This window comes from Juglans regia, chromosome 13 (assembly GCF_001411555.2).
Source record: "Juglans regia cultivar Chandler chromosome 13, Walnut 2.0, whole genome shotgun sequence".
Lineage (NCBI taxonomy): Eukaryota > Viridiplantae > Streptophyta > Magnoliopsida > Fagales > Juglandaceae > Juglans > Juglans regia.
In genome coordinates, this window is record NC_049913.1 from 21,204,032 (window position 1) to 21,215,189 (window position 11,158).

An 11,158-nucleotide genomic window follows, 5' to 3' on the forward strand; every position below is an offset into this window, starting at 1 on the left:
TTTTTTAAATATAATGACATGTGACATGATAGACGCATGACACATCAAGCGGGAGGGACGAGTGGGAGAGCCGAGCGGTGGCTGTAGAAGGACTAAAAAAAAAAAAAAAAAAAAAAAAAAAAAAGTAGTGATAAACACACAATATTTTACACAATATTTTACACAATATTTTTCACAACACATATTATAAAATAAGGATATTTTTATAAAATGATGTTAGTTTTATAAAATATTTTACAAAATTATCTCTCCTTTTAATATAATATTGTATAAAATATTGTATATTTATCATTTTTAAAAAAGAAATATACTATTCGTCATTCAGAACGGCAAAATCTGCGATGGGTTTTAAATGTGAATCGCCAATTCAGTACACGCGGCGGCCCACATGCACAGCAAACATTGATCTTTGCACAACACGGTCTTTCGGTATTTCCTTTTCCCCGCGCGCACGCTTATCAGCACCCACGGGACTTGGTTTGACTTTGATCCCATAGAAAGTGTCCGTTAGGAAATGCATGGCAATCTAAAAAGCATCGTCATGTTACCTACCTCGGTCATTCAGATTCTCTGTTGAGTATTGAGTAGCTACTAGTTTTTTTTTTTTTTCTAATCAAGCATATTATATATAAAAAGAAATTACAGAGTTTGAGGAGGGTCCTTTTCACTATCAATATACAAAAACCAACTAGGAATATTATCTATAGGTATGCTACCAAAAACAAGATTGGTAGCTGCCCACTGCGCAACAGAGTGCGCACATCGATTTTGAGATCGATGAATCTTGGCAAATTTCCAGTTTTGATGAAGATTTGATAAGTGCTGGATGTCCTTGATAATAGTTGATATGTTCCAAAATGTGGAGATGTCTGGACTTTCAATGGAAGAGATTATTGATTGAGAATCCCCTTCAATGATTGCTAAATCTTGATTTGATGCCATATTAGCAGCTAGCAGGGCTGCTTTTGCTTCTGCAATTAAAGGGATTGTAGTTTGTACCTTTTCTGTTAATATTCCCAGTATATCTCCACTGTGGTTTCTTTTAATTGCTGAGACTACTGAAAATTGCTCTCGTACTGCTGCATCGAAAGAGTAGCTTTGATAGTTTAGAGGAGGAGGATGCCAATTTTCTTCTTTACTTTGTTGATCAACTTTTTTCTTCCACGCATCTTTATAGTCTTCATAGGTGCTCTTGATCTGAAAGCTTGCTTCTTCAATTGATAGAGAAGAGTGATTATGAATGACATCATTTCTTTTTCTCCAAATGAAATCTAACATTATAACTGCAAATAGCTGGAAATGATGTCGCTCCTCGTTTTTGAGTCTCAATTCTCTGTCCGGATAGATAATCATTTTGATCCAGTCTGAGATAGAGTCTATAGGCAAATTTGCAAAATTTAGAGGCCAGCTGCTTTGTTGCCATAGAATTCTATTGAATGGACATTCAACAAAAAGATGCACTAGTGTTTCTTTCTCATAGCTACAAAATACACATTCTTCAGTTTCTTGGTTTGTTATGACTTCACCAATTCTTGTTCTGGTAGGAAGAATATTCCACAGAAGTTTCCAAAGCAATAACTTATGACGATCATGGATTTTAAGACTCCACATAGGCTTGAAAAGTGTCATTGAAGAATGTTGTTGGTGTGGAACTTGATCTTGTATTGTAGCTTGATATGCTGTTTTGACTGAATATTTCCCATTATGATTTAACACCCATACCACTTTGTCCTGTTCATATGCTCGTAATGGTAATGGAATTTTTTGAATTTCTAAGATGCTTTGATGATCAAAAAGATATTGCATTTTTGGGACATCCCAAATCCTAGAGTTATTTATAATGAGATCTGAAACTGTAAGATTTGGGAATTCAAGTTCCATACCTTGAAGTGGTTTTGGTTTGAAATTGATTAGTGTGGGAATCCATGGATCCAACCAAATATTTACTGATTCTCCATTATAAACTTGGAAACATCGGCCTTTAATAAGTAGTTCTTGAGATTTGAGTATTCCCTTCCACATGGATGAATCTGTTGCTTTCTGCGAAGCTTCCCAAAATGTATTGTTCTTCAGATATTTGGCAGTTAGCATTGACTTCCACAAACTATTTATCGGTTCGCTTAGTTCCCATCCTGTTTTGGCTAGCATAGCTTGATTCATCTTTTCCATTAATCTGATTCCAAGACCACCTGTATTCTTCGGTTGACAAATAGATTTCCAGGACTTCAGTGTCAAATTATGCGTTTTGTCTTTCGAGAAACCCCACCAAAAATTTTTAAAAGCTGCATCAAGAGATTTACAGACTGATTTAGGTAGCAGGAATGTATTCATATGATATGTTGGTATCGTGCTTACTACAGACTTGATTAACATGGTTCTGCCCGCCTGAGATAACAATTTTGACTTCCATCCCTCCAATTTTTTTCCCACTTTGCTCAGCATTTCACTATAGTTTTCCTTTTTTTTCCTGCTAAAGGAAGTGGGTAATCCTAAATTTTTCATTTTGGCTGATGATGCTTTGAGAGGCAACCACAGAGAAATAGAAGCTTTTGTTGCTTGATTTGTGTTTCTGGTGACAAAAATTGAAGATTTGCTCAAATTTACTTTCTGTCCTGACCAGCTTTGGTATTTTGTAAGACATTCTGAGATGGTTCGAGCATTTTTTTCCGTAGCCTTGGCAAAGATGATTGTATCATCTGCAAATAATAAGTGTGATACCATAGGACTGTTTAATATGAAGAGAAATGGCGAGATTGGGTCTCCTTGTCTAATGCCTCTCTGAGAATTGAAGAATCCTCTTGGAGATCCATTGATGAGAATAGAGAATGATACTGTTGTTATGCACTCCTTTATCAGATTTATCCATTTGTGATTGAAGCCCAGATTTTTCATCACTGTAAAAAGAAACTCCCACTCCACCTGATCGAAAGCCTTTTCCATATCAAGTTTGATAGCCATCAAACCTGATTTGCCCGTTGTTTTTTTTTTTTGAGGTGATGGAAAAGTTCATGAGCAATAATGGTATTTTCCTTAATGTTTCTACCTGGAACGAAGGCTGTTTGAAGTGGAGAGATGATTTTTGGGAGAAGGATTTTGAGACGATTGGCCATGATTTTGGTTATGATCTTGTAGCTGACATTTGTGAGGCTTATTGGGCGATATTGGCTTGGATGATTTGGACAGTTTGTCTTTGGGATGAGAGCAATGTTGGTATGATTGATCTGCTTTAAGAGCTTCCCACTGATAAAGAAATTCTGAACTGCCAGTATGACATCTTGTTTCACAATACTCCAATAGTGCTTATAAAATAAAGCTGTCATTCCATCTGGTCCTGGAGCTTTGTTGCTGGGAATTTGTTTTAGAGCCTCTAATATTTCCTCTTCAACTGGTATTGCATTTAGAGATTCATTCTCTATATCCGAAACTTGCTTTTCAAAGAGATTATCCAATTGTTCCGGAACATTTGGATTTGAAGAGGTATATATAGATTTAAAATGATTAATAAAAGAAGTCTCTATAACAGTAGAGTCCATTGACCAAATACCTGGCGCCAGCTTGATTGACTCGATAGCATTCCTTCTTCGCCGGATGGTGGTTGTTAGATGATAAAATTTGGTATTTAGATCCGTCAATGTAAGCCATGTAAGTCTAGACTTTTGCTTCCATAAGATTTCTTCATATTCTCTTTGCTTGTGAATTCTATGTTGCAAAAATCTTTCTTTTTCTTGATTTGATGGAGTCATATTGGCTTCCTGTACTTCGAGAAGTTCACTTTCGAGTTGATGTATATTGTGGTTGATTCTCCCGAAGTGTTCTTTATTCCAGACTTTAAGAGCTTCCTTAGTTGACTTGATTTTCTTACATAGAATATAAGATGGATTGCCGAAATGATGTTTACTCCATGCTTCACTGATAATTTGATGGCTTAAAGGTTCTCGAGTCCAGAATTCTTCAAATTTGAAAGAAGGAGCTTGACGAATATTTGCTGTGGTGTATAACAAGATTGGGTGATGATCTGATGCCGATGATGCAAGATGTTGTAATGTAGCATCTGAAAATAGTAATCTCCACTCTTGGTTTGCAATAGCTCGATCTAATCTTTCTCGTATGAGCGCTTGACCCTGTCTATTATTTGTCCATGTAAATTTTGGTCCCATATAACCAATGTCTATAAGGCCATTCCTATCCATAAGAGCTTTAAGACCCTTGTTAGGATTATAATAGATAGGTTTTCCTCCAGATTTTTCATTTTGATCAATGAGATCATTAAAATCTCCCAAGCAAATCCAAGGCCCTGGAAAAGCCTGATATAATGAGTCCAAATGTCTCCAAAAGCCAGCTTTGTTATTCCATTGGGCCGGCGCATACACATAAGTAATCATCCAAGGTTGATGTGTAGGATCAGAATAAACTAAAACAGAAATTGCATTAATATTTATATTTACAGGTTCTATTTCTACACCCGGTCTCCACAAAAGAAGCAGTCCTCCTTTTTTACCAACTGCTGGATAGTGAACAAAAAGATGGAAACCTAAACTATTTACAATAGAAATGGTGCGTTCATCCGACACCAAGGTTTCCGACAAAAAGATTACATCCGGGTTATATTTCCTAATATTAGCCCTTAAGTTTCTGATTGCTTTGGGTCGGGCTAATCCCCTGCAATTCCATGCCATTGTCCTCACTTGGTATTTGGAGGCATTTTTAAGCTTGCCTCGCTAGCTGTCTTGGACTTTCCTTTCGGATGGGTTGGTGGTCTACCATATGGACTGACTTTTGCTTTCCCTTTAGATTTTTTTTCTTTGCCTAGTGATCCTGACTGTAATTCCAGAAGTGCAAGTGCCATTGAAGTTTCATCCGAGTGTTGCTTAGAGAGCTTATTTTCAGTAAGATCTGTTTGTTCTACTTTGATAAGACGCTGTGACTTTCTTTTTGGAGCTTCAGGAAATACAAATTGATGCTGTCTTTTGGAAGAAAGATTGACGTGGGAATGACATGGAGCATTTGTAATACATACAGCTGAGTTCTCACTGAGGATGGGATCAACGGAGTAGTTTACTGTCTGTTCAATCAGCTTGGGATTATTTTCACAGTAGATACTTAAACCTTCTAACAGTTGAGGATTCACTTGATTTGGAAATAATTCCATAGCCTGTCCAGACGCAAAACTAGATGGTGAGTGAGTAGAGAAATCGTATGGAGCTATTGGAGTGGAAGAGCTGTGCACTGGAATAACATCTGATGAAGATTCGGGTTTACTCGTGTAGAAGAAGTGCTGAGGCCGAGTAAAAGGTTTGTCCTGTGGGCCCATAAATAAGGGCCTTGATTCTTGCGGTGAGTCTGAGTTAATTTCGGGCCCCTTTCCCAGCCCAAGTCCAATGCCTTGACCCATAAATTCTTTCGGCTTCGGCTTATTAAGAGTCTGTAACGTTGTGTATATCTGCTGCCAATTTGCTCTCCATGTCGGTTGGTGTTGCATTGATCCTATGGCTGTAATGGATGGAGCCTCTGCCGAAATTGATTGTTGTACCTGAATACTAGTTTCCTCTGCCACTTGCGCCTCCAAACTTGAAGACAAAAGAGATATTTTGCTCTGATTTGAGGTAAGGTTACTAGATTCGGCAGATGGCTGAACAGTGAAGAAGTTAATGGTTCTTGGTGAAGAAATTAATGAGAGTTGATCACTGTAGCTGTAAGGACAAACTGCATTTTTTTCCATGGCTTTTCCGCTCGGTTGAAGGGATTTCGAAGAAGCAAGCCTTGGTTGCAAACGCAGACTATTGGGAGGAATTTCGCAGGCTTGATCTCTTGTAAGTCCATCCGGTTCTTTGAAAAAAATCCCCACTTGTTTGCTTGCATTGAGTACATTTTTTCCTTTGTTGAACTTGTTAACTGTGGAAGTCGATGTTGAGAGCTTTTGTAAGTTTTCGGTTTCCTCAAAATGCCCAGCACCCGTTTGATGAAATGTTTGAGTGTTGTCAAGAGTTGTTTGAAATTCTGCTCTTATCCATGGACCATACACAAGTTTTGTTGGAGGTGAGCTTAAGAAACCACAGAAGATTTGTGAGTGACCGAGCCTCCCACATGCGTAACAAAAGTCTGATAGTTTCTCATATTTAATAGCAATCCATATTTCGCTATTATCAGACCTTGGCATCATGAAACCTTGCTGTAATGGCTTGGTAATGTCCAGTTCAACTTTAATTCTAATATACTTTCTAAAGGCTAGACCATAAAGAGGATCTTCCTCCACTTTGATTAAATTACCGAGAGCTTTTCCTATTTCCATGGCATTGTTGAGAGTGATATGATCAAGTGGTAGACCATGAACTTGAACATTGAAAGTGGCATGGTTTAGACTGATTTCATTGAGTGTAGCTTCCGGAGACCATGGTTTTAGAATTAGCAAATGCCCTTTAATATTCCATGGGGCTTGATTAAGCACTCTTAGTTTATCATGGGAAGTTCTAAAGGTGAATATAAACTTGTTTATATCCATCTCTTCGATTAGGAAATTTTGGATGAAATTCCAAGAGGCTTTAATACCAGAAGAGATTGCATATTTATTCAATGGTCTATCAGCTACTAACCTTCCTATCAGGATTTTGTCTGATGTAGCTTGTGCTTTTTCTGGAGCAGGCTGTAACTTGAGATCATGCCATGATAAAGCCTTTGTCTGTAGGATCAGCGAATCAATGTCCATTTGATAGAGAAGATGTTGCAGCAAAGGCAAAGCCTTGGTTTGATTCTGTAAAGGGATTATATGCTGGTTGTTGTTGTAAAAGGTCCTCTTGTGTGTAATCTAATTGCGAGAAAAGGAGCAGCAGTAAGTGCAGAAGTAAGATACCACCTCCTAGACAGAGAAGCTCTGACTTCTCTCTAGCCGGTTTGTGTCTCGAGTAGCTACTAGTTAGTAGAATTCTTATCAATGTTTAAACACCAACTCCTTTTTATTATAAGCTCTTCTTAAATCATATGGGCTGGTTTGGAATTCTAAGCGGAGTCTATTTAAAGTCCCATTTAGATACAAGAAATATTTAATCTCATCTCATCTCATTATTATAATTTTTTAAAATTTTCTCACAAAATATAATAAAAAATTTAATTTTTTCAAATTCTAAAATAATAATAATATTAAAAGATAATATTTTGATAATATTTTATTCAATTTTTAACATTTATCTCATTTCAACTCACAATCCAAACAGCAGCTAAGTAAACTAAATCGAAAAGATGGACAAAGATAGTTTTACTAAGTTGAATCTCCGGAGTGCTCCATGTGCTTTGCTTAAGTGCTTATGTTCTCTCCACTTTAACAAGCTCGGAGTACCTCGCAGCCTAATACGTACAGACATGCATAATTGACTCCACCAGTTGAAGATTTGTGAATGTAACAACCAGATTCAAGCCTGCGAACTATTAATTGGTTGAGATTAATATTTATGGAAAGTCCATTTGAAATTTATCGAATAATTTTGAATAAGCTACGAGCTCCAAGTTTTATTATGATAGAATATGAATTTTTTTTAGGTTTGATAATTAGCTTAAAGCCATTTAATATTTTATAGACCAAATGGAATCTATTTATTTGGTAATTGGCCCAAAAAACTTATGGGTTTTTATCAAATCACCGATAAGGATAGAGAATCTAGACCCGTTAAGAACTAAATGATTTTTAAGAGTAGGCCTTGATTCCATCACCTTTTTTCTCAAAGCCCTGCTACCACAAATGAATCACAAATCTTCGTCTTAAATGCCTTTAAAGTTAGCATCTCCTTTGACTGACAAGAGGCAGTTTTTGGGCCAAGAAAACTCCTCTGAGGCCAATATAGACAAGAACGTCATAGCCCAATTTGAGAGTATCTTAGGCCCAAAAAATAACCCAATAGAAAAGCCCTCCATGTCTCTCTTGATCAATCCATCAGGAAATACTTGTTTGGCAATCAGCCCAAACAAAAAGAAGCAAACACTACTGAAAACCAAAGCCCACCCATTCATGAAACAATTTTCGAAAATCAAGACTCTTCTCCCTGGAACAAAATAGATACTTTCTGCAAAGGTAGAAACTATGTCAAATGTGAATTATCCCTGGGTTATTTGTATTCCAATCCATGAGATAATCCTCATTTATGATTTGGTGGCAGCTTTAGCCTTGCCACATTAGCCTCATCATCATGAGAAAAGTGTTGTAAAGTCTGAGCTTGAGACAAAGTACCCAAATTGGATTCCCTTCATTCTATGATATGGGAAAAAATGAGGCTTCTTGGTGCGCTGGTCAATGCTTCGGTTCTTTTGTTCTTTGTTGACTAGAGAAGCTTTGCTATAGGTTTGTCTTCCTCTGTTGTTCTTGTGGCCATCTCTTCCCCTTTTGAGTTCCATTTTGCTAAGACTTTTGCATAAGCTTCCTCTAGATGGCTTGAATCTCCTTGTCCCTCATGAGCATAATTGTTTTTTGAGTGAGTGCTTAATTGGTTTTCGAATGATGGTGGGGAAGCTTCCTTTGCAGAAAGTATATGTTTTGTTCCAGGGAGAGGAGTCTTGATTTTCGAAGATTGTTTCATGAATGGGTGGGCTTTGGTTTTCAGTGGTGTTTGCTTCTTTTTGTTTGGGTTGATTGCCAAACAAGTCTTTCCTGATGGACCAATCAAGAGAGACGTGGAGGGCTTTTCTATTGGGTTATTTTCTGGGCCTAAGATACTCTCAAATTGGGCCATGACGTTCTTGTTTATATTGGCCTCAGAAGAGTTTTCTTGGCCCAAAAACTGCCTCTTGTCAGTCAAAGGAGATGCTAACTTTAAAGGCATTTAAGATGAAGATTTGTGATTCATTTGTGGTAGCAGGGCTTTGAGAAAAAAGGTGATGGAATCAAGGCCTACTCTTAAAGATCCTTTGAAGTTCTCAACGGGTCTAGATTCTCTATCCTTTGACTTGATTCTGACTTTCTTGGATTGAATTTTTCAATATTGTTACTGGGTCTCAAAGTGAGTCGATTGGGTTTCATTTCAAAAGGACTGATTTTTATCCATTGGTACAACATATTTTTTTTTTACAGTTCTTCTAGAGACAGTCGGGGCGCGCAATCGGTGGGGATTCGGCTGACGTTAGTCGTTATATTTAGAAAAAAAAATGAAATCGACGAAATCTGAAAGAAGAGATTTGAGTTGGCTTTGTGTGGTCTTTAGCTTGTTCTTCAAACACACAGCTTGTTCTTCACATCTTGCGTTGGTTTCGTGTGGTCTTCGGCTTGGTCTTCAAACAGAGATTCAAAGCTTGTTCTTCACATCCGCCTTCATGCACTCAAACTTGTGAGCTTCATGCTTTTGACCTTTTGACCCAGCTTTTGTGCCCATGGCCTATGGATTTCCTCAGGTTTTCTCAGGACCAATTTTCCTTTTAGGTTCATCTTGTTTTGGTCCTTGGAGATCTTCTCCATATTCAAAGTGTCAAAAACCCATTAATTTTGCATTACAAATGAGAGAAAAGTAGTTCAAAAAGGAGAGGAACGACATGATCTTTATTTTTGTTCGAGACCGGACCTCTTTCTCTGTGGAAAATTGCAATTTGAAAACTCTTCAAAGAATAATTTACCTTTTCCCGAACTGATTTATCAATAACATTAGAGTATTATGTTTTTCTTAAAAAAAAACTATCTTCATGGCTCGGAAGATGTGGGGAAGACGAGGGAGAGGCAGCGTTTCGTGGTCTTCATGTGGGTCGTCGTGTGGGAAGAAGAGGAGTTTGGTGGCTCGGAAGATGTGGGAAAGATGAGGGAGAGGCAGAGCTTCATGGTCTTCGATTTCATGGGGTTTTGATTTCGTGGGGAAGACGAAGGGAGGGAGATTAGAGAGCTGAAGAGTTCGATTTCGTGGGAAAGTTAAAGGGAGGGATATTGGAGAGACTGAAGAGTTGGTCTAAAGAAGTGACTTGATTTCATTGGGGAAGACGAACGGAGGGAAGGTAAATGTGAAACGCATTGTTTTGTCACTATATCAAACAAATTGTTTCATTTCCACAGAGGCAACGACTCCCTCGCAGTTACGCAACCCAACTGCCTTGAGCATTTTTCTTTTTTTAAGTGTCTATATTTCATTGAGCAAAGTGAATGGGAGACCAGATGTTACTTTTTGGGAAAGAATTTTCCCATGCTGATTGGAGGAGGTGACTTGCGTTCCTTTCATTAAGGTTGCATTTGGATAATGAAGTATTTTGAGGTATTCTATAAATAATAGTAAAAAAATAATGATAGAATATTGAATAGTAATAAAAAGTAGGTAAAAAAGTAATAATAAAATAATAAATAGTTGTGAGATATTATTAAAATAACTGAGAATACCGTTGTTTGTGAGCTTAAGAAGTCTCCACGTGTCCCACAGAAATCTCCTATGAAATCCATATTCATGCATAATTGATTTTCCCAAAAAATTTGCTTCCTTGAACTGGATTTTGCTTGATTGACTTCCACATTGCTACTAATAACATTTGATAAGGGATGTAGCCACTAGGGGTGTAAATTTGAACTGGAAAACCAGTTGGACAGATTTTGAACCGGTCCGGTCCGAGACCGGTTCTTACAACCGTAAAATTGGCCGGTTCCGGTTTCATGGTTTCCAAGACCGGACCGGATCGGTTGGGAAAAAAATTAAAACAAAAATATTTTATATATATAAGTTTTATAAAAAATATTAAACAAAATATTTTTTATATATAATATATAATTATAAATGAAATGATTTCATATTATAATTTATAAATTATAACATAAAATGTTAATCTTAAATATAAAAATTTAATTTATCACATGCTTTAAGCATAAAATATATATTTAAATTATTAATAACATTTTATTTATAGCTATACTAATATATAACTAATTATACTGATATATTATATATAGCTAAATAATCACTATACTAAATAATCACATATAAAATAATGATATAGTAATTAGTTAATACTAATTACTAATACTAAATTACTATACTAATACTATCACTATAATACTATCAATAATATAGTTATAATAAATTAAACTCACTATAACAATTAACAAATACTAATATAACAATTAACAAACTCACTATAGCTATAGTTATACTTATAGTCTAATATAGACTATAGTTATATTTATATTATATAGCTATACTAATATATAGCTATA

General features: G+C 36.4%; 1 protein-coding gene across 1 annotated transcript; it reads right to left on the bottom strand.

Moving 5' to 3' along the window:
• Positions 1-639: 639 nt before the first annotated feature.
• LOC118344223 lies at positions 640-4,676 on the bottom strand. The gene is made up of 2 exons (XM_035684350.1): positions 3,044-4,676; positions 640-2,282 (listed from the first exon to the last, which is right to left on the bottom strand). The coding sequence occupies exons 1-2, from the start codon at positions 4,674-4,676 to the stop codon at positions 640-642; spliced, it is 3,276 nt and encodes a 1,091-aa protein (XP_035540243.1).
• Positions 4,677-11,158: the final 6,482 nt, after the last annotated feature.

What these genes read in the sequence shown, in the direction of transcription:
- LOC118344223 (XM_035684350.1), bottom strand. Translation starts at nt 4,676, where the DNA reads ATGGCATGGAATTGCAGGGGATTAGCCCGACCCAAAGCAATCAGAAAC. An exon ending in TCAAACAGCCTTCGTTCCAG is followed by an intron (nt 2,283 to 3,043) that starts GTAGAAACATTA and finishes CTCTTGATGCAG; the next exon opens with CTTTTAAAAATTTTTGGTGG.